Genomic DNA, 24,950 nt, shown 5'->3' with positions numbered 1-24,950 from the left:
CTACTAGCAACCAGAAATAGATTAGGTGTAAATACAGGTAGCAAATAAATGTAAAATTGTTTCTTTGTCATTAGAGTAAAACGTTCAATTTTCATCTCGATCATGTTTTAATTAGGCCAGTGTTAGCTTAACGGGGTACATTCTATAAGTGAGATATTTTACCTTATTTGTCAGATAATATTGATTTAGAGCTGTCCATACAGTTTTCCAGTTAATATTATCAAATTTTGCCCCAATAGGACATACATGAAGGCATTACACAAGGATTACACAGTCTTCTTATATGACCATATTTGCATTTTCTCTCTAACAACTTTGTTTCCTATGCACAAATCACTCATATAAACGAATGGGTTCACTACAGCAAACTCTACACTTCCCCTGATTAAAGCGATCAATTTGTCAGCAATGATACTGACAACTGCGGAAAATTCAACATGATTTTGAAATTAATCTAAAAATTCTGAGAATAACGACAACCTGGCCGCCTTATTTAATAATTGGGCAAATAAACATACATCATTATTAAACCAGGAGTGCAAAAATAAACTTTTGTTATTATTCTTTGTATCTCTGTTGCTTCAAATGTTATCATACATTAGCATTCATGACAACACCACCTGCTTGTGAAAGATAAGACAATCTGATTGGGAGTTCATAAAAGACTGAGCTACCAAATTGCTCCTGACTGAAAGTCGCATAAACCACAGTTCCTTTCTGCCGTTTCACTTCACTCAGCCCACACTGTCTATAGATTTGACCTTCGCAACCGCTATCTTAAAGAACTTCCAAATGTTATGCAAAACACGCGGAACCGACGCAGACTGCTTTAAAGATCGAATGGGCGGTCCTGTGTGAAAGCTATAACTGTCACGTGAAAGACGTGTGGTCGTCACATGATCTTTCACGTCTGACATGTGATCGGTTTTGTTTCCGGGTTAGCCTCTTCCTGTTTAGGCCGGTGTGGTTTCGTCTTGTTTTGAGCCACGTGTGAACGGCCATAGAAATAAATAAAACAAATGGCTTCGTCTTTTGAACAGATGAGAGCAAATGTGGGCAAGCTGTTGCGAGGAATTGACAGGTAGGCGGATCATTGGTCACACACTGGATTTTAAGGGACTGAGGTTGTGACGATGAAAGCTTGAGCTGGGATATGGGTAGAACGTATGCAGTATGTGTTCAGGCATGTATAGAATTGAAAATTACAGTAAAGTAGTTAGGCGGTCTAGTTTAAGAACCGGTGCAATTCAAGTACATTGTCTCGTTTAGGGCTTTCAGGGAGCAGGAGCCTCTCCGGGCATCATTAGCGGGAAGACGTTTAAACCTTCAGTGGCGCGTCTTTTTATTACTAACACACAAGCCATCACCCACACTAGGACAACAGAAGTTTTGTGTCGCCGGGTGATCGACCGGTCTTTCAGATGGAAAATCAGAAAGAACAATCGCCATATGGGCACATTATTCTGGAAATAACTGCTGTGCAACCATGCCCCTTGTATTAAAAGAATTAAAGCACTGTCGATAAATGTTATTTTTTATTTATAATAAAAAATAAATGTATATAGCGCTTTTTCTCAAATGTGCATACGATATTGTACTAAACAATGTAAAATATATATACCAGTGCAAATAATACATTCAAAAACATAAAAATAGAATAAAGGAAACAGGCATAAAAGACATCAGTAATATTCTCATAAAGGTAGAAGTCCTTGGTACATCGGAAGGCTTTAACCAACCAAGAGAATTTATATAAACCGGAAATTCAGTATAGAGAAGATTAAATAAAGAAATCTGCATCTAATTTATGTACACTTAGGAATTAAATAATATTTAAAAGTTGATCAGAAATGAAGTGGTATCGTTAAAAAAATGTTACCATAAAAGAAAATAACATCCTTTAATTCGAGAAAAAAAATTCAGTAACCCAATTTCTTGGCAATCCAAGCAGACACTACTTTCAACCCGTTTCTGGGGACAGGACGAAAAATGGGTGTTAGATTTCTGGTTGTGAATGACAAAATGTGCAATGTGAATAGCTAAATCTGGAAGCATTTTTCTTATAAGAGTGTTAATTGGGTAAAGTTATGAAAAATAGGTAACAGAATTCGTATTAGCAATTAACCAAGCATTATGCCAATTAAGTACATCATTAGTAATTCCCCCCCCCCCCCCCCCAACCAAATTCTATACAATCTGATGTAATAAAGAGATTGGAATCCTCATAATTTATTGTTACATTTTTGTTCCAAAATATTTACAGTAGGGATTGGCTCCAGCAGACCCCCGTGACCCTGTGTTTGGATTCAGCGGGTTGGAAAATGGATGGATGGATATTTATAGTAGATCTCTTTTCTAAATCAAACTTAATGTGTTTGTGCATGAATAAGACAGTGAGAGGGAGCCTGACAAATTTAAAGAACCATGTTTAGAAATGGTGCTTTTCTGCTGTGTTTTTAGTGAATTAATGAATGTGTTTACATAACTTACTTCAAGTTCTTAGTCTATCGCAAAGGTAGCACCAGGGTTACCTCCAGCTTTGTGTCTTTTGCTGTCTATGACAATGAATTGACTAGAAAATGAATGGAAGGATAGAAAGACCAAGCATTACTTGGTGCAAAAAGGAAAATTGGAAGTCCATTATCAAAAACAATATTTAAAGTATTAACCATAAAATTTTTCATCTAGAAGAATCACATTCCATCAATGCTGAAGGGTGGCAATAATTGCAGCACATTCAGTTCAGTTATTGAGATATCCTGCCCATTTTGTTCCCTCAAAAGTGTCATATTCCTCATTTTAGGTATAACCCAGAAAATCTAGCAACGTTGGAACGCTATGTGGAGACGCAGGCCCGGGAAAATGCTTATGATCTAGAGGCCAACCTGGCAGTACTCAAACTGTAAGTCTGTACCTTATATCACCAAGGCCAGGACCATATGCTTTGCTTTCTGAATTTTTTTTTTTTTTTGCTTTTCTCCACAGGTACCAGTTTAATCCAGCATACTTTCAAACCACTGTGACTGCCCAAATTCTACTTAAGGCACTGACAAACCTCCCTCACACAGACTTCACACTGTGTAAATGTATGATTGACCAAAGCCATGTATCCTACAAGGTTTAAAAAGGAAATAGGACAAGGAATTTTCTGGTTGTGAATTTGCAAAGTTTTCAGATTGAGACATACTTTCTTGTAATACCAAGTAAGGATAGGTTCCTTATAGGGAAGCAGGTGGGTGGGAAACTATCATTGTGTTGTATCCCTAACTCTTTTTGCAGCAGGAGGAAGGACCAATTGGACAGATCCTTTATTTGGGGAATCTACTAGAAACGTGTCACTTTCAAGCATTTTGGGTAAGTTCTCTGAGGCATCCTGCCTCTCTTCCTGCCTTATGATCTTGTATTGAGATTTCAAAGTGACAGTGCTAATCTGATTTTTGTCGCCCCTTTACTGGAGCCTATCAGCATGTATATTTTCATTTGTGTGATATTATTCTTCCATCACCTCTTTACAGCAAAATCTTGAGGAAAACCGAGAGCTGATTGAAGGGATTACTGGATTTGAGGATTCTGTGCGAAAATGTAAGTGGTGAATCCACTAACCATTGTGACTCATAGATTGACTGGCAATGGTTTCCTTAAGTTGTTTTATGTATTCATGAAATTCTCATGAAAGTATGGGCTGTTTGTTTGTTTTGTCCGTTTTTGTAGCTCTGTGGTGTTGTGGTTTTTGTGATATGTATAACACTGCTTGCACTGACAGTCTGCTTTGTTTTGTTTGTTTTGACTCTGTACCATTATTTATTTACTAGAATCATATTTTTTTAATTTGAAATTGTTTTTACATGCATGCTAACAAAGTTAAAATTTCACTATGAAACAGTGATAAAACAAAGGTGAAATGGAGAGGTTTGTATGCCAGGAGCCTGAAAAGTCATTGCCTGCAGTTGATGCTTTTTTCCAACCAGTTTCCTAATTAGTAGGCAACATTTTGAAACTTAAACATTTAATTTAGTGTTGCATTTTCAGGGAAATTATTAATAGTAAACATACAGGTATTTTTGTATTAACTTTTAAAAGCTTCTTATTGCAGTTGCTGCTTTTAGGGTTCTTAATGTGATTTTTCACGTTTTGTTTGGTTGCTTTTGCTTATTTACAATTCTGGGGTTTGTTTCTTTTTTCTCAACCCCCCCATACTACACCCTCTCTAATAATTAACACTAGAATTACCAGAGCCGATGAAAAAAACTCGCAAACCTGGCCCACCTTAAATCCCTTCGAACCTCTCCAGCAGGGTCTTTTGTCTAGTAAATGTGTTGGTCAAGGCAAGCAGCCTGCTATATCATCCCCCCACCACCACAGAAAGGGCAAGAAGTTCTCCCAATTAAAGCCTTGATTATCTGGGAGTGAGCTGCCTAGAGTTGTATAGGGTAAATAATTTCATCTGTGTTCCGTGTCTACAACAATCTATGTAAGCACATTGTTAAAATAGAAACGTTTTTCATGTTTTAGTAATAAATGACAAATTCATTATTCAGTGTGAGCAGGAGCACGTGGGTAGCCAGTTGCTGTGTGCTACAACATGCCTGATCTGGCGGCAATCAACGCAAATGTACTGTTCAAGGCATGCACGGGTCCACTGAGAAAAGAAGAGTGTTCTTTGCTCACCTTGCAGATGAACTTCGTCGTCGCTTCTTACACGAAAAGGAGATGGAAAAAGAAAGAGGATGCACCATCAACAAGCTTCTGTTCCAAGACAGCTGCTTCCCCCAGGAAAGCAAACTCAGTCAGTGTGGCTTTGACATCATGGACCATAAGGTGCATACTAATTCAACGTGAGCAGGAACACTCAATAGAACTGAATAGAAAAAATTAAAGTGACAATGATATACCAAAAAGGCATGACACACCAGCGTTTGTGTTTCAGCTTTTATTCTTCCAGATCAGAGTATTTCCAGTTCCATTGTCTCAAAACACCACTCGCATCTATAGTTATTCCCAGTTTCAGATAAAAACTAACAGCGTCAGATCTGTGGTGGTGGGGGCCATTGTATTGTGGTCATGACTGAGAGAATAAAAGTAAAAAAAAGCTACCTTTTACAAGTACTATAAATTTACACCGGCTGTTACAGACACAAATCAGATGTGTGTTTTTATTGTATAATATTAACAATATGTGCAGCTCACTACTCAAAACAATAAATTTACCAGGGAGCAGTTCTTACTGTTGCACCACAGAAGCTGTCGTATTGTCTTTGTACCTTTTGTGAAAGTGTTCATTTGATACTTGGACATCAGCCTTCACACATTATACAATTCATGTCTACACTTTGTTATTTATTACTAAAACATGAAAAACGTTTCTGCTTTAATGATGTGTTTACATAAATTGTTATAGACACGGAACACACAACTCTAGGTAGCTCACTCCCAGATAATCAAGGCTGGAACTGGGAGAGCTTCTTGCCCTTTCTGCGGCTGTGAGGGGGATGGTATAGCAGGTTGCTTGTGTTGATCAACACATTTACAAGACAAAAGACGCTGCCGGAGAGGTGCGAAGGGATTCAAGGTGAACCGGGTTTACAAGTCTTTTCGTAGTCTTTGGTAATTCTAGTGTTAATCAGATCCAAAATCCCTTTGTCCTTGACAAATGACTAGGCAGTGTAAATTGGTTAAACAGTTGAAAAAGTGATGCAATGCGTCATTCAAAGTAAGTTCCTCTCAGATATGAAATATAAGAAACTGTAATTTGCTGAAGCACTTCCTAACTCCTTTCAAGATGTACTGTTTTTGCTGTGAGATACAGAGTAAGAAATACAGCAAGAGTGAAAAATGACAGTTCTTTGCACATTTGCATGGAGCCAGAGTATATTTCTTTATGTATTGCTGGAGAAAACACCTCTGTGTAGTGATCCTGCAAACAAATACCAATACATTTTGTAAAATGTGAAGCTGATTCCAAAAGTTTGTTCACTGTTTTACTTGTTAAGGAATTCATTCATTTATTAAATGCTTTATGTGGACAGCCAAATTGAAAATCACAAAAAGCAGAGACTAATTGTGTCTGACCAAAAAATAAAGTAGTTTTAATAGGCATGAGGTCTCGACAAATAGATCAGAAGCTCATATCAAATTGCAAATATATCGATAACTAAACAAATTTGTGAGTTTTATTATATTTCTGTACAATGATACAAAAGTGAAAGAACATGACAAATGTTTGGTAATTTCTTTGCTATTCTTGAAACTTGGGTACTTCTTGATCCATTTAAACTTCTCTGAGAATTATATGTATACAGCACCTCTAGCTTCAACGCTATTAATATTTCATTAATATACTCGGTGCTTAATTATTCTTTGCATTTTTAATCTGCCCTTGAGACATACCTTCATGTTGTGGGTGGTGTTTTAGGGGTGAATCCTCTTCTTGCATTTTCAATGTGGGAGTTAATATGTCTGTGAAAAATAAGCATTTGTGATAAATATTATTTATACATTTAAAATGCATTTCAAAAATCAGCTAGACAGTCAAATATAAAAGTTTTCTCTTAACATTTGATCATTGATATTTTACTCTTTCCATTTGTATGCAGTTTTAGTATGTCACATACACTTGTTACACCTGTCACCTTGTTTATAGTACCATCACCCACTTTTCCCAACTTGCTGATGTCTACATGCATTGTGGTCATCCCACATTTTTCCCAATGTGACATTACTATGACATTTGTTTTTTGAGGTTAGAAGTATTAAAGTCTATTTGTCTCCTGCAAAGTAATTACTTGCCATTATCTCAGTTCTCATACTGCTTTTGTTTGTGACAGTCCAATTTTCCACAACTGTTATTGCATGCCCTCACCATTTTTGAATTGGCACTCATGTTTCTTTTGTTTTTTTTTTTTTCTGGAATTGTTCTGTGATTCCTTTCCTAAGACTAATAATGTTTTAGTTGGCCTGCAATTATAATAATCTTGATTTTTTTTTTTTTTTTTTTTTTTTTCCCCATTGTATGATTTTGTTTTTACAAAGTATTTTTAAAATAGTCTATCACTTTGTATTTTGTAAGAAACTAGGTTGCATGTTCAAAGTTTATTTAATTACTCATGTAAATGAATGAATGCAATAATACATGTTTCTTATTATTTACAAAGAAAGAAAACTTGTATCTAGGCGTTTTCAAATGTGTGCTCCTTTAATTCTCTGATCAATTACACTCCTTAAAAAAGTGGATATGATTCCTGTACGTGCGACATATATCTGATATCACTGAAAATTTTATATAAATGATTAAGAAAACTTATCACGGAAAAGTGTCTTGTAGTTGTTGAATGGTTTGTTTAGTAGAGCCCTTTTCACAGAGGAGCAGTGCAATGATTTTATTGAATATTTCACCTCTAAAGTGGACAGCATCCGCTCCTCATTGTCTGCCTCCAGCCCTCCATCGCTGGATGTTTGTACATCAAAGCCAATGGGCTGCCTCTCCCAGTTCCCCTGTACCACAGTTAAAGAAGTTGAGGACATCATACAGAGGATGCGACCTTCAACGTGTTCATTGGACCCTTTTCCTACTCCTCTGGTAAAAGCTAATGTATCAGATATAAACCCTCTTATTGCTGACATCATTAAACACTCTCTCCAGAGCGGCTTAGTCCCACTGGCCTTGAAAACCACAAAAATTAGACCTCATTTAAAAAAATTCTCTTTGGATCCTGAAGTGATAGCAAACTATTGTCCGATCTCCAACCTTCCATTTTTGTCTAAGGTTTTGGAAAAGGTTGTTTTGGTTCAGCTTCAGGATCACCTCAAAAAATTCAATATGTTTGAAAAATTTCAGTCTGGCTTCCGAACTTCTCACAGCACAGAAACAGCCCTGATTAGAGTCACCAATGACCTCTTGATGGCTGCTGACCATGGCTGTCCATCACTCCTTATTCTCCTGTACCTTACAGCTGCATTTGATACGGTAGATCATAATAATCTCCTTCATCACCTTCACTATACAATTGGACTTTCTGGCATTGCTTTCGAGTCCTATCTTACAGACAGGACTGAGTAAATCTCATACCCACACTATCACCTGTGGAGTCCCACAAGGATCAGTCCTTGGGCCGACCCTCTTTAATATCTATATGCTACCCCTGGGTCACATCATCCACAAGCATGGAGTTTCATTCCATTGCTATGCCAACGATACGCAGCTCTATGTGAGACTGGATTCGACTTCTCTTACACCTCCATCAACTTTTTCCTCTTGCTTGGATGAGATTGAGGCCTGGATGTCCAAGAACTTCGTCAAGCTGAACAGCACCAAAACTGAATCTCTTTTAATTGGCACCCCCCCTCAATCATCTTCGTACCTCTGTAAATTGTATTTCCTTTTCTGACCATACTATTACCCTCTCCCCTTCTGTTACAAATCTGGGTGTCAAGTTAGACTCCCATCTGTCATTTGATATACATATCCATCACCTTTGTAAAATTGCATTCCTTCATCTCCGAAATATAGCCAAACTCCATCCCTACCACTCCCTCTGTGATGCTGAAAAACTGGTTCATGCCTTTGTCTCATCCAGACTGGACTATTGTAATGCACTCCTCATCGGGATACCCAACAAGAGCCTTCAAAAGCTCCAACAAATTCAAAATAGTGCTGCAAGAATCCTGATGAGGGTGTGGAAATACGAACATATCTCGCCAATCCTTCTGTCACTTCATTGGCTCCCTATCCATCTCCGTTTCGAATACAAACTCTGTTTGTTTACTCACCAGTGTATCCGTGGAAATGCTCCAAAATATCTTAAGGAACTCCTTATACTATAATCCACTACAAGAAACCTACATTTTAAAAATACCTACCGCCTTCACCCCCCGTGACCAAACTTCATACAATGGGAGACCGAGCCTTTGCAGCCGCTGTTCCACGGCTCTGAAATGCCCTACCAGAGAGCCTAAGAACACAGCAGATTGTGGCCTGTTTTAAAAAAACAGCTAAAGACTTTTCTATTTAGGAAAGCATATTAACAAAAATGCTATAATTATTGTTGTTTTATCTCTGTTTTTATCTTGCCTTGCCTTTGTTTAATCTTTCTATGTTGCACTTTGAGATTTACTGCTAATGTAAAGTGCCCCTATAAATTAAAATGCATTATTATCATAGAGCCCTTACATGTATGCACATATATGTGAGATGTCCCTTGTGTTCAATGACTAATAGTGTCTACCATTTCTTTTTTCTCACTAATTGAATTATAACTTAGCTGCTTTATAATTGTATTTTTTTTTGGTATTAATATGCAGTCATCTGTCATGTGGTTGGCATCACATACCAAAACATTGAGAAGATGCTGTTGGCAGAAATGTTGGGGGATCTCACAGGTATGCTATTTTGTGGTGTTTCAGTTTTCTGTAGTGTAAAATTCATTAATATTATTATTTGCAGGCTGCAGTAGCTGAAGTTGATTTCTGCATTTTAACAGTGTTTAATATTGTGTGGCTTTATGCAAAATAATAATGGGTAGAATTCACAATAAATAGTTATACAGGTAAAATTCCTTTACAACGAATATTTTTACAATGAAATTTTCATTACAATGAAGTATTTTTATGGTCCCGACAGCTTCCCCATATGACACGAGTCTATAGAAATCTCGTTACTACGAAGTACATTCAGCAGATACTTTCATTATAACGAAGTGCACAAAAGACCTTGAAATGCAGCTCTCGATTGTGGCAAAAAGAAAAATGATGTTGCCAGTAAATTCGGAATATCGCTATCGACACTGTCAACTTTCTTGAAAGACAGAGCAAAAAAAAAGTAGAAAAAACTCTGGTTGCAAACGTATGTGAACTGCTGCATTTGAAGACGTCGATAAAGCCGTTTTTTATGTGGTTCAGTGATGCTCGTTCAGGAAACATTCCTATTAATGTGGCACTCATTCAAGAGAATGTGAAGTTTGTAAACTCTCTTGGGACCTCCCACAACTGGACAGCAAGCCGAAGTGCGATCTCCGCTTCTGTACGGGGCAATAGCAGATATGCTGCGTCTCTCCACCAAAGTAAACAGTGTCATGCTTGGATCACAGATTTGCACAGAAACACAGAAGATTGTAGAGACAGGAACTTTATTCAAACACTGCAAACAAACATGTCTCTTTTTCAAAAGTTTAAACGTGCTCCTTGACAAGACGGTGATGACAAATCTGTCTCACAATTAAAAGAATGCAAACATATCTTCCTCTTCAAAGGAGTGCATGTCAGGAGCAGGGAAGGACAGAGATAGAGAAAGGCAAACAAACAATCCGCAACTGACAAGTGCTTTTGGACTTTTAAGTCTGCGAAGTACCGCGCGGATCATGCGATAGAGCAGCTGGAAGTAAGCCCAGCAGCAAGGGAGCAATGTGAAAGTAGTCTTTCAGTGTCTTTTTTTTAACCAGTAGGGGTGCGATCAGCCCCCCAGCTCACAACAGAAGATCTCGAGGGGTGATGCAAGGTTAGGAGCACGTAAATTGTAAATGCAGAAACTGTAACAGGATTACTTGATCACTGACCTGGCCATGACTGCTGTGTCTGTGTATAACAGAGTGGCAGATCACGCTACAATAAATAACTGCGCCGCTCCTGTTTCAAGCTGAATAAAGCTGGTTTTGCTAAAGTACTGAGACTAAGCCTCGTGTTTTGGGATGCAAGACAGGGACTTATAGCGTGACCACGATCTTTTATGATTTGCTTCTGTGGTGCTTCATTAAATCATTGTGAGCCTCCTATTGCCCTGCCCCAGCAACGGACAAACAATCTTCCACAGACTCCGCAATCGCGCTTCAGGACGCACTTCAGCGTGTCATTCCCATTGGGGGGGGGGGGGGGGGGGGGGTTCTCAAAAGAGTTCAGAAACCTCACAATATGAAGAAGAAATAATGATTCGGCTCCTTATTGATAACTGTGCAGCCCACAACATGCTTCCACATTTAGATAATGTTCGCGTTGAATTCCTCCCACCTAGTTGCATGGCAGCACTTCAGCCATTGGTTTTGGGCATCGTTTGCATCATGAAAGTGTATTATCACAAGGAAATGCTGAGAAAAATTCTCGTCGGCATAACTTGTAGGCAGGAGGAGATTAAAATTAACGCGAAAGAAGCTATTGAAATGATTGCAAACACCTGGATACAAGTTAAAGAAAGCACTATAGTAACATACAGAATCTCATTACAACAAAATTTTCATTACGAAATATTTTTTGGGTCCCTGTGAGTTCGTTGTAACAGAATTTTACCTGTATATCCAAAATTTGGACATATATTCACAGGGCATCTGTGGATTATCAGCCTCACACTCGGTTCACTCTGGTTTTTATATACAGTTGCATACCTGTCCATTATACAGGGTTGCCCACGAAAAGTGACCCGCCTCCACTGAGATGACTCCCGTCTCATCTGCCACCGGATGGGTGGCTGCAGTCATTTCGCCTGCCTTGTTTCCTTGCTGTCTGATCCCTGGAAACCACTTTTGTGGTGGCAGTGTACAGAAGTGGTCAGTATGTACTAGTGCAGCCAAAATTAACAGCATACAGTGTTCATTGCAACTTACCATACTTCCCGCATATTTGTGTCTACTAATTGGCAGCATTTCCCTGATGAAAGGATTATTAGCAAGGGTTTAAGGCCACCACCATCGCCTGACTTAACAACGTGCGAACATTTCTTGTGGGATCATTTAAAGGGCTGCGTGTATGAGACAAATCCGCAGACTGTAAATGAACTGAAGTTGAACATTGAAAATGCCATACCCATCGATCCCATGACGTTGCAAAGAGTGTACATGAACATGCTGAAACGGGCACAGAGATGTATTGATGCACAAGGAGATCACTTTCAGCATCATCTGTAAATGTGAATGCCAAATTCGATCATTTTTCTCTTCACCACGTAATGCAGTCATCTCCATGGAGGCGGGCCACTTTTTCCTGGGCCACCCTGTACAATGTCAAAGCACTGACAAGATATAATAGTTAAAACAATAATGCATTCAAATACATGGCCAAAAAATAAAGTTGTTTTAATAGGCATAAGGTCTCCATAAGTAGATCGTAAGAACTGCATTATGCCTTGGCACAGATTGTACAAATACCGAGTGTGAAACTGTTTTTGATGGTATGGGGCACATTACACTATTGGAAGTGAAGTGCTTGCGTTAGGGACCTATTTCTTTTTTAGTGTTTTATCAGTTTTTTATTTTTTACTATTCATTTAAACATGATAATATTATCAGAACTGAAGGCTACTGGTGTCTGTGTTTTGGCAAAAATGTGTCAAGGCTGTATCTTGTATTATTATTATTATTATTATTTCTACTGTTAGCCATCATATAGGCAATGACTTATGTGTAATGCCACCCCGTTTGCACTTCGATTAGTTGTTGTCAGATGTTGGCTTATTATTTCAAGCAGTAATTGGCAATGACATAAAAGCAGTATTTATGTTCTGTTTTTTTGTTGTCATGCCTGTTGTCCTTGGTTACCAAAGGAAAGACAGGTGGAGTTCCAGAGTTAAAATATTAATGGGCTGACAAAGTGGGGATTGTCCTTGAATCATTTTTTTTTTTTTTTTTTTTAAGTTTCTGTATAATTATCCTCACACTTGCAATGCCTTTATGCTCCACCTTGTATTGAATAGTGTACTTTAAGATTATGAACAGCTGGATTAATGTAACTTTACACTGCTTTTCTGGATATTCTGCCTCCACATATTAATGTGAATAATGTAAAAACATTGTAAGTAACATTCTTGTCTGATTACTTGCATTGATTAATTTCACGGTGTCCTGGCAGGCAGTCTTAGAATGAGCACATTTCCTTTTTGGCACTTGATTAATTGTGTATATTATTAATAGCCAAATAAAATAAAGCAGTAAAAAGTGTGCAACACCTAAACCTTGAATGAATGAATGAAGTTTAGTTGTCCATAAGCTTGAAGGAAACATCCGCTTAGTGTGGAAGAGGAATGTGAAATGAGCTTGGTGGGAAATTAAATTAACTCCTCTCGCATACATTGTGTGTTGCCAGCCTCATACAGCGGGAAAAAAAACTCAATTAATTTTTTTTTTCCCTCATGGGCAAACATAACTAAATGAAAAAGTGTACTTCTATTGCCGAGTCTTCCAGCAGTATGTCTTTGTGTATTGATTGCTTTAAAATAAAAGATGTGTAATGTTTTATATTTCATTTTTAATTACATTAATTTATTTTGGATAAAAAGCTGAAAATATTTTACAATGCAATATAAATGGTTAGTGACCCACCTACAGTATATGGTTAAAGAGACAAACTTACTTCATGGTAAATGTGTGTTTGTTCCTTTTACTTTAGAATATAAATTAGTTTCCTGAAATGTATGTAGGCAAAGGGTGTCAGATGCAGTGGCCACAGGCCTGATTCAACCCATGGTTATTTTTAAAGCAGCCTGCTTCATCAATTTTCAAAACATTTTACATGCCACCTGCAATGACAGTTTTCTGAAAAAACACCTTTTATCTTTTATTTCATATTTAGCTTGTATCCTTATACAATTAGGTTCAGATTACATTAACACTTGCCATTTGAATACATCTGTAGTGTCTGCTTGTGTTTATTTTTGTAGCATAGTGCACTGCAGCTACTAACCTGTAGTTAGAATTGAATATGGCTACTAGGAATGACCCAACAAGAAAAACCGAAACGTTGACATGCCACTCTTCCATAAAGAAATTTTGTGTTTTAGGAAGATGCCAAAGATATGACCATCACATGAAGGGAATATTAGGTCAACTTCACAGGCTGTTACTGTTGCTCTGCCCACTTTGTAAAGCCACACAGGTGTTTGAGCTGTCCAACCTTATGCAGCTTACCTGACCACTGACACCATGCTACATGAATATGTTAATGCAGGTATAAAGTGGATGTATTTTCCTTTAGCTACAAATGGTTTCATGTGTCCAAAGTGAAATTCTCACTCTACTTTATGCACAGACATATTGTGTTTTCACTTAATGATGATTTCATACACATTGCCACTGATAACTTTTCTAACTCACTGCATTGTCCAAGAAAGGAAAAGTTTCTACAGAGGCAACAGTTTCAAGAGAGATGCACAGTAGAATATATGATTGTGATGAGCAGAGAGGTACCTCTTGTTTGTAAATAAAATGTGGAGGTAGTAGTTTGTTGATATATTCCATCTTGTGCGAGGTAAATAAAGTGCTGTGTTTGGCCCTCAAAAATATTAAGTGTGACACTCCTGATGTAGGGTGAATGAGATTTAGTGCTGCATAAAAATGTAGTTTTTGGAAGCTTAGGTTTTAAGGTATACATCTGACGTAAACCATTTATTTTATTATTAAAACTATTCCTTTTTACACCCATCTTTACTTTGTTCAGGTAAACTGCACATAACATCTTGTCCCAGTTACTTGTAACTTTGTATTTGAAAGTGTTTTTTTTTTTTTTTTTAACTCCATTGTAATGGAATCACACTATAAAAGACAAGTAGCTAGAGTAAGTGTTGCCTCAGTACACTTAATATTGTGTTGTAAACCAACTAAAGAAGTTCTACTAACAGGAAGGAAAATGGGGGGAAAAGAGGGGCCTTGAGTCTTACGATGGGTATTAACATGACTGGCTTTTAACAAGTATCTTGTGATCTTTCAGACTCACAGCTCAGGGCTTGGATGAGCAAATATGGCTGGACAGAGAGTGACCCTGGACAGATCTTTATCTACAATCAAGAAGAGAACATCAAGCCCAAAAATATTGTGGAGAAGATTGATTTTGAAAGTGAGTTGCACAGACGGTTTTTAGGAAACAGTTTTCACCTACTCACTCTAAACAATATAAGGTAGAGATTTCAGTGAAAGGGCAGCAGAACGAACATGATGGTCCTGATGGAGACAGGGGCATCAGTTGTTCTTAGAACAGTATTGGTGTGTGTTTGTCAGCGCTAGTTCTGACACTAATTTTCCTCTACATTTCAATTCATTTTGTGTATCAAACTATCCCTAGGCAAACTAAGACCATTGCACATATTTTCAGCTTGATGTAATTCATATGTTTTCCAATCCCACTTCTTGTAACACAGAATTATGTCATTATTGGGTGAAAGGCAAAAAACAAAACTAAATGAAGTACTTTTGAATGTATGTCACACACTTGTAATGGGGCAGTTTAGAGTCGCCATTCACAATACCAAGCATGGATTTTGGAGAAAAATAGAAATTCTGATTAAAATCCTTGTAGACAGGGAGAAAATGTACAATATCCACACATATTAGGAATTTGCCACTGGACTCTCAAAATTGGGCAGCTTTGCTTAACTAATGTACAGTTTTTCTTAATTTGTGCAAATGCATGACACATTTTGACATTAATAAGTAAAGTAAATGGTAGTGTGTATAAGGGTAGTCTTCATATCTTTATTTCTAGAGGTTTTCTAGGGTATCATTAGATGATACATGGCAGAATCGCATCACGTTTACGATATCAATCATTTTTCATTTTGGTTTAATTTTGGGAATAAAACTTGTGATTTAGTCAGAGAGTGTGTACCTGAAGCAGTCTTTATTTTAGTGTTTAACCAGGCTAGTGTCTAAATTTGTCTTCTTTTTATATTTTTTTTTCATCTTCTGTTTTAGGTGTTTCGAGTATTATGGCCACATCCCAATGATGAAGCACCTTTCAAAAATGTATTTTCTGTTTCTCCTTTTCACAGTAAAATAATTTATCCAAATGCATTTGTGTCCTTTATTAACATATGTGGAAATTCAATTAAGGATTATTTCTCTATAGTGCCCCATGCCAAAGGTGGTGAGCATTGCCAACCAGTTGAGTTATTTGAGTGAGTAGCTTTCCCTTTCTTGAGCTTTTAAAGTGTTTATATACCTGGAACTGGTCACGTAATACTGTGCAGGCTAAAGTGTTCTTCCCAATGTACTAAGAAATCAAAGGAGTATATATACATAAAGTCATCGATGTACGACAGTACATGGAATGTAAAAAGCTAGTATTTTCAAATGGAACAGTTGCAACTAAATTCTTAAGCACACACAGAATATAGATTAGGAAGTTAGGGCTGCAGTGTGTTTTTCCACAGTGAGTGATTTAACAAAAAAGCTATGCATGCTTGATGAGGGGTTTTTTTTTTTTTTTTTTTTTTTTTTTTTATTAAGAATGGAAGAAAAATAAAGAGGACATGGTGGGTACTCTTCCATGGATTTAAGTTATGGCTTTGAGAAGTGCTTAAATACAGATGTAGGTCCAGTTTCTCAGACCAAAATCTCTCATTAAATTATGTATTTATGTACTTAACATATTTTTGTCAATACTGTGTTTCTTATCATGAAGTCAACCACGTACTGTTAGATTTTACTGAAATCCAGTACACCTGAAGGGAATATGGATAGTGGAATTTAGTACATGTTTTTATTGCTCTTTCTGCCACAATGTTTTCTGTCTGAAAAGGCAGAAAAAGCACTAGCAGGTACGTATGAGCACCTATTATCTAAACATCTTGTAAAATGTTTGTGAATGTCTTTCAAAATCAAACCATTTGGGAGTGTTAATATCTATGTCAAACTGGAAAAGGTTGCAACCTGTGTTGTGTATTACCTCACTTCCAAATTCCTAAACTGTCAACAAGGAGCAAAATGCTTCCACTAGATGGTGGTTGTGTTGCACTTTCTGTGCCTGCCTGTTGAACTTAGCTTGAAAGAACCTGTTCATTTGCCACATGTCCACACAGTAGAAGCTAAGTATGTATAACTTTGTTTTCTAGTGTGAAAAGAGATTAGGGACTTATGATTTTACTGGTTAGTTTTCAGACGTTCAGTGTTTTGTCTGAGATGTAACAAATATTTTATAATATATATTATCTTTCATACTGTCCTGCTAGTAATAAATGAGTAAAATGCAGCAATGGGGAAAACTTTATGATATCTTTCTAATTATGCATACAGTGTGTTGATAAAAAGATCAAAGTAGAATGACAAAAAAAAAGTGTTGATAAAAAGATCAAAGTAGAATGACAAAATAAATGTCAACAAAACAAAAATCAAACTGTTTTGTACATTTATTTAATTATTAACTTGTCAAGCATGTCTGTCAGTGCCCCCAGTGTTTTACATTCCCATTTTTTGCAGTACAAAACCTACAAAACAAGAAAGTTTAGTTCTTGTTTTAGGCAAGTCACCTGTTTATAATGACCAACCCCAGACCCCCTACCCCACCTTTTTTTTTTTTTTTTAAAAAGTACATAGGGGACTTGCGTTTGTGGAGCAGATATTCTACTTCACAACGAAAGTGTACAAGTCAGAAATAATGATCGAGTAAAGAAAAGTCCTCACACATGACCAAGTCCCAACATCAGGGAACACACTACATCCTGGTGGTACTGTATATCCCTTCACATTCATATATGCCAAGGAGAGGCAGATACTGATTGATCAAAAAGTTAGTTATAGCCAAAACCTATTTAAAAAAAAAAAAAAAAAAAAAAAGTTGGACAAGCACAGACAAGTTGGCTAAACACAGCTTGCCATTTCCTATCATGCTGTTTATGAAATGTCAGCAAGATTATCATCCAGATGACATTTGGAGGTTCCACGCTGCTGATTACAGTACTTGATAACCTGTGTCATGGAAGAAGTCCTAGCAAAACATCACATGGTTTGTACCCCACACAACCTGTTGAGTTACTCGACATTCTGTTACACTTTTTAATTGCTTCTGTACGCTGTCCATCTGTGGATAACAAAGAGTCCACTCAGTTACTACATAGAATGGCTGCGTTTCTAAGCATATTACACATTTGGCTCCTCATATTCCCATTTTTAGGATACTTGTCACTGCTGACAGGTAAAGTAGCAGCCCAAAGCCAATAGCATAAGTGTGCTATGGAGACAGTATCTACTCAAACTGCCCTAGCAGGAATCATGTGCATGTAATTTGCAATTTCTTGAATTTGCATATTTGTTTTATTTAAATTTTACATCTATTTATTTTGCTTGGCAGACTAAGCCTGGTGGCATAGATGTTGGACAGCACAAATTCATTATTGCAGGCTTTTGCCATGTGAACATCAACAAATTTCTAAATTGTAACAATTTTCAATTTGTAGAAATTAAGAGCCTAGGACAGAGTTATGTATAATAGTTATACTGTATTTTAGTTTCATTTTTACAATGACTATTTGGCATGGCAATAAAGTTAATTTCTGTTAAAAACATTAAGTTTTCATCAGCTTAAGGCTGGGTTGAGCGTTAAGCTTATGAATGTTAACAATAAAATCAATATTACTGTATTTTCTATAGCAACTGTATTTTCTAAAGTAAATGTCACCTCATGAGTATCATGCCTCTTGAAACATTCTTTCCTTTTAATATATGTGGAGAAAATGTGGCTTTGATTTAAACACTATGTTTAGATGAAGGTACTGTAAGGGGGAGATTTGACTTTGCAGTAATTTGGTCAATGAAATCATCTGAGGAAAAGGTAAATACACCCATGGGTCTAAGCTGGTATTGCCCTATTTGGTTGAAACAATCTCAATCTTAAGTAGGCATTTCCAGTTTCTGACATGGACTGGGAGAAAATTTTTTCCCACACCTCCATGCAGAATTTTTTCTGTTGTGAGATTTTGGAGGGGTGTCTTACAAGTATAGCCAGTTTCAAATCCCCCCCCCCCCCCCCCCCCCACATCATTTCGATTGGATTCAAATCTGGGCTTAGACTTGGCCATTCCAGAACCCCCCGTTTCCACGTATTCAGCCATTTGTTGGTGGTGGTACTGGTTTCACATTAACCTCAATCACCCTTCTGCTACAACAAAGAATTTATAGTGGATTCTGTGATGGTGAGCTGAACAGACCCTGACGCAGTAAAACAACCGCAAACCTTCTGGTCAAATGCTGTCTTTGGTTTTCACCAAATGTCTTCTGGTACTGTGGCTAAAAATATTTTTTACCTTGACTAGCGAGAACATGTTCTAGAAGTCCAGCTTTTTGCCTAGGTGTTTGTAGGCAAACTTTAATCTTACTCGGGTGTTCCTTCTAGAAAGCAAAGGTTTCCTCCAGGCACACTTCCCGTATAGATCTAATTTGTGCAGCCTCTTTATAATGGTAGACTCGTGAACTTTGATGTCAGCAGTAGCAAGAGCTACCTGAATGTCAAATGATGAGTTCAGCATCTTTTTTTTCTGCTCTCTGGCTGAACCTGTTGGGGTGGCTTGGCCAGGACAAGTTGGCAGTTGTTTGAAATCTTCATTTGTAGATGATCCTCTGGGCAGTGGATTGCTTAACTTCCAGTTGTTTGGAGATCTTTTTAAATCCCTTCCCAGACTCCTAGGCATCTAGAACCTTATTTCTGAAGGCCATAGAGAGCTTTTGATCTAGGCATGATGCTGACACACATTTCAAACAACAAAGAGCAAGCTAAACTAAATCTGTGAGGTTTGAATAAGACAGGCATAGACAGGACCCTCTCCAATGATCTATTACTTTCTAATCATTTGTACCTGATGTGGTGCCTCTGGTTTTAATTTTAGATATCTGAGGGAGTGATAAATGTATGGGCTGTTCTTACTTTTTTCCATATGTGAAATTTGCATTTATCCATCCATCCATTTTCCAAGCCGCTGAATCCGAACACAGGGTCACGGCATTTGTTTGTTCAAATTATAGAACGGAATGGAATTGTGGCCTGCTATTTGTTATATCATCTTTATCTGTCAATACTATTTAAATGAAGATTATATTTTGATATATCCACATATGTTAAAAAAGAAAACAGTTAATGGGATGTACTTTCTTTTTTATGTGTGTATATAATTGTACAATTGTGGTACAGGTAAGCCAAGTGATTTGCTCAGGGTTGACTCCATTAGGCACACTCCTTATTTTCTTGTTTCTGTACTAAAAGTTTGAAATAAGGCTTAACATATATAAACATAAGTTCAGTATATACATGAAACTTCTAGATAATGTGTAAAACATTTGAGTACATTGATATATGTTAACTGTTAAGAGCCCATTTAAAATCTGTATTCTGAGCTTAGACTCTGAGAAACATCTAACTAACCCATTTCAGCAGCATTTACTTCACTGATCACCCTCTGATATGTGACATGCATTGGAGATGCAGAATATGCTGAAATGTACCAAATTCTAGTAAAGCTGAGTCAAACTCTTGGTAGTGCCAGGCGCTGTTTTGCCCCTGGAGCCTCTAGAGCAGTGGTTTCTAACCTTAGTCCTTGGGAACCCCTGTGGCAGCAGGTTTTTGTTCCAGTTAGTGACTCATTTTACCTTTTTAAATAATCTCTTTTTTTCATTAGCCAGTCTTTCTTCGTTCTATGATTCCACATTTAAGAAAGAGCAATAGTATCAAATTTACATTCAGAAGAAATGTCTGGTGGCAGGCAGATCCTTCCAGAAGTCAGTGTCATTTGTCCTGGTGCCTGCTGCACTCATTGTTAACGGTTCTTATTATTTTTTTGGTGTTGTACCGTGTTAGCCATTATGAATGTAGTGAGAAGTCAAGCAAAATGACACCTTTTATTGGCTAACAAAAAAGATTATAATATGCAAGCTTTCAAGGCAAAGAAGGGGGCTTGAGTTGCCGCGAAAGCTTGCGTATTGTAATCTTTTTCATTAGCCAATAAAAGGTGTCATTTTGCTTGACTTTTCTCTAGAAATGACAAAAGCGGTTTAAAAACTTATTAAAATACAAATTCTTAAATATTTTATGAATTGAAATCTCATATTTCTAAACACAGGACAAGAGAAAATAAAAAGTCCAAGTTATGAAACAACAAGAGATAAAAAAAAATGACTCGCTGATTGCAGGTTTTCCTTCCAGCCAGTTTTACAGTCACAGGGGTCCGTCAGGTCTGAGACTGGAGACACTGCCGCCAGCAGCCACATAGGCTACAGTTTGTATTTTCTACTCCACCCTGGCTGGCTAACTGACCATAGTGTAAGTTTCCAAACTGGACATTGACTTTTACCAGTGTAACCAGCAGAGAATTAAATATTACCTCAATTCAACTGTAATATAATTTACATTCACCTTTGGGATTCTTCCAATTCTACATTGTATTTGCTTGTTTGCCTTTCATTTTAAGCACTTTGAGCTACAGTTTTGTATAAAAATATGTTATACAAATAAGTTTATTGGTTTAGGTAACTGATCAGATTCTGTTAATTTTGCGGTGATGACATTTTGTTCCATTAAACTCCCTTTAAGTTTAAGAAATGATGTGTGTTTTGAGCCATTGACATTACCGTCTCCAAATGACAGTGTGTCTCTATCTAATTGCTTGAACCAGCCGAGCTTTTTACTGTAATGAATATTTACAAATCTGATTATAATGAATGGTTCACAAAGTGCTTAGGACTGTTGCCTGATAGCTAAGGTGTTTTATTTTGTATTTCTTCAGGTGATGAACAGAACATACAAAAGAAAGCACTTTTCCTTTCATTGTTTAGACTGTGGGTCTTGTCACATACAATACCTGCAACTTTTGCGGGAGGCTTTTATATTATACCTCATCAGAGCATCGGAACTAGATAAGATTAGCGAGTAAAACATGAGGTAGAAAATATCAACCGATACCATATCTTCCTTTGAGACTAGAAAAAAAAAATATGATTTTGCCGTTCCTCATTATTGATGATCCTTTAAGAGGGAAGCTAACTAGAGGTAGGATTCACCTCGATAAAAACGGTACAGACAGAAAAAATCTGTTATCTGGTTAAACTTGGAGCAGATTTCAAAATCATCATATTGGCGAATGAAGCTGTAAAAGGCTGGGGCTCCTTCACTTGCAGTATTTTAATTAAAGAAGAAGATTCACCATTTTAGCAATACAGAAGCTTGTCACATTTGCTGCTGACATGATTCATATTTTTAAAATTCGAAAGCACCTTTTGTCATCGTCATATCTGTCTGTCAGTCTTATTAAACAACTCGGCTACCAGTGTACAAATGTCTTCAAGCTTTTTCAGAAAAGTTTAATATTCATTAACATATCTCAAATATAGCCTACTGTACAAATCCTTCACATTTCAAATAGCCAATTAAGAAATCATTTGCAGATTTTTTTGAACTAGTCACTTCTGTCATCATTTATCTTGATAGGGGTTACACGACACGAGATGCTGATCAACATCAGCTGCTTGCGCGAGATGGTCCAACTGCAGACCGCCATACCTCCGCAGTTCCGCTGGATGACCAATTGGATGGCAGATGTTTGTCACCTGGTTTACTTGACTCGAGTCCCATAACTCTCACCCAGCCCTATCCATAGTGTGTTTCACTGGCATATAATGCAAGGCAACAACCTCCTCAATAAGAGTGGAGCTCTGGGGGTAAGCAGCTGGAGTCTATTGGGTCTTGCGTACCCACAGTTTTAATTTTACAGTAACTTTCCACTTTTTTCACAAATACCGCAATTAGCCATAGACTCAGCAGAACTTGCAGTGTTGTCATACCTTGAGTTGGATCCTCCAGTCTGTAAATTATTTCAGCAATCACAAGGCTATTTGGGCTCAGTTTGTATCCGCATGATATTTACTGTTAAAACATCTACATCCTCGACTAATATAGTCAAAAGTATGTGAACCCCTAGGAATTATCTATATTTATGTCTAAATCCCATATATAAAACATGGTCGTATCTTTGTCAGTCACAATAATGAACAAACACAGTCTCCTATAACTAAAGATACACAGATTTTCAGAGTATTTTTGACCATATTGAATAAATCATTCAAACTGTGAAACTGAAGGTTGGAAAAAGTAAGTGAACCCTAAGCTGATGACTTTTTAAAAAGCTCATTGCAGTCAGAATTCAGCACACCGGAGTCCATTTAATGAAACAAGATCAGAGGTGTGGCCGAGAATTACTTTGATAAAAACCACAAAGTTTGAGTTTGTGACTTTTGACAAGAAGCATATCCAGGTGGGAATCATGCCCCGCACAAAAGAGCTGTCTGAAGAGCTATGATTGAGAATTGTTAATCTACATACTGTAAGGCTGGAAAGGGTTACAAAGTCATCTCAAAGATTTGAGATATTCATCAGTAGGGATGCACCGATACCGAAACGGGTATCTGGTATCGGCCTCAATACCACATTTTCTAAAGTACTCGTACTTGTTAAAAGTCCCCCGATACAGGGGACCGATACCACGGTCTGAGAAATGTCTATGTTTGAGCGGCGTGTAAGGGGTTAATCACAGGCGCCGAGTGCCCGCCCCAGCTGCAGCTCAGAGCGGGGAGAAGGCAAGGTGTGGCGAGACATGTCAGCCGTGTGGAACTATTTCAAAGTGAATGAAGACGACAAAACAAAGGCGGACTGCAAATTGTGCTCAGCGAAATTGTCCAGAGGAGGCTCAAAAGGTAGCGCATTTAACACAAGTAATTTAATCAAGCACCTAAAATCCCAACACGACAACGAGTACAAAGAGTTTACCCACGCTTCTAAACCAACATAACCCACGCTGCAGCAAACTCTTGCAAGACGAGAGAAAATGTCCAGAGACAATCCACGTGCTGTGAAAATAACACAGGCAATTATCGAGTACATTGCATTGAGTGACCAGCCACTCTCGGAGGTAGAAAATGTGGGATTCCTGTTTCTCCTCCATGTTCTGGAGCCCAGATATGATGTCCCAAGCCGCTGCTACATGACTGACACGGAGCTGCCTAAACTACACGACTCCGTGAAAAAACATATCCACAGCCTACTGCAAGCCTCCTCTGCGTTTAGTTTCACCACGGATATTTGGACAAGCAGTGTTAGCCCCGTGTCACTAATTAGCCTAACCTCCCAGTGGATAGACGAGAGTTTCTTGTTTTTTTTTGTTAAATTATATGACTAAAGCTGTTACCTGTAAATTTAAATCATGTTTTTATTAAGTACTCGGTATCGGCGAGTACTGAAATGCAAGTACTCGTACTCGTTTTTCAAAAAAGTGGTATCGGTGCATCCCTATTCATCAGTCTACTGTTAGGCAAGTTGTCTATAAATGGAGACAATCTGGTATTGTGGCTACTCTGCCTAGAAGTGGGCGCCCTGCCAAGATGACCCCAAGAGCACAACGCAAAGTCAGCAATGAGGTAAAGAAGAACCCTAGAGTGACAGTAAAGGACTTGAAGAAGTCATTAGAACTGGCTGACATCTCTGTTCATGAGTCAACTATGTGCAAAACATTGAACAAGAAAGGAGTCCATGGCAGGACACCCAGAAGGAAGCCACTGCTAGCAAAAAAGAACATTGCTGAATGCTTGAAGTTTGCAAAAGAGCACTTGGACACTCCACAACGGTACTGGGAAAATGTTTTGTGGAGTGATGAAACCAAAATTGAACTATTCAGGAGGAACAAGCAGAACTTCATTTAGCGTAAAAAGGGCACAGCATATCAATATCAAAACATCATCCCTACAGTGAGTATGGTGGCGGGAACATCATGATTTTGGGCCTGCTTTGCTGCATCAGAGGGGAAAATGAATTCACAAGTTTATCAACAAATTCTCCAGGATAATGTGAGGGTGTGTGTCCATCAACTTAAGCTCAGAAGAGGCTGGGTGATGCAACAGGACAATGACCCCAAACATCGCAGCAAATCCACAGCACAATGGCTTCAGAAGAACAAACTCCACCTTTTGGAGTGGCCCAGTCAGAGCCCAGATCTCAATCCTATTGAGATGCTGTGGAATGACTTGAAGAGAACCATACACAGAAGACCACCAAGGAATATGGAAGAGTTAAGGCCGTTCTGCAGGGAAGAATGTGCTAAAATTCCCCCCTCACTATGTGCAGGTCTGATCTACAGTTACAGGAAGTGCCTGGTTGAGGTCATTGCTGCCAAAGGAGAGTCAACCAGCTATTAAATCCCAAAGTTCACTTTTTCCACTACCACTGTGAACATT

At 37.8% G+C, this 24,950-nt stretch overlaps 1 protein-coding gene across 1 annotated transcript; it reads left to right on the top strand.

The window, feature by feature from the left end:
* Positions 1-913: 913 nt before the first annotated feature.
* Positions 914-15,754, top strand: eif3k (eukaryotic translation initiation factor 3, subunit K). Its single transcript, XM_028824724.2, has 8 exons — positions 914-1,081; positions 2,804-2,902; positions 2,986-3,106; positions 3,280-3,354; positions 3,516-3,582; positions 9,298-9,375; positions 14,680-14,805; positions 15,660-15,754. Exons 1-8 carry the CDS (start codon positions 1,020-1,022, stop codon positions 15,689-15,691), a joined length of 660 nt encoding a protein of 219 aa, XP_028680557.2. The 5' UTR covers positions 914-1,019; the 3' UTR covers positions 15,692-15,754.
* Positions 15,755-24,950: the final 9,196 nt, after the last annotated feature.

Source organism: Erpetoichthys calabaricus, chromosome 18, assembly GCF_900747795.2.
Source record: "Erpetoichthys calabaricus chromosome 18, fErpCal1.3, whole genome shotgun sequence".
Classification (NCBI taxonomy): Eukaryota; Metazoa; Chordata; class Cladistia; order Polypteriformes; family Polypteridae; genus Erpetoichthys; species Erpetoichthys calabaricus.
The sequence above is the reverse complement of the archived record's forward strand: the minus strand, read 5'-3'. Positions and strand labels throughout refer to the sequence as shown.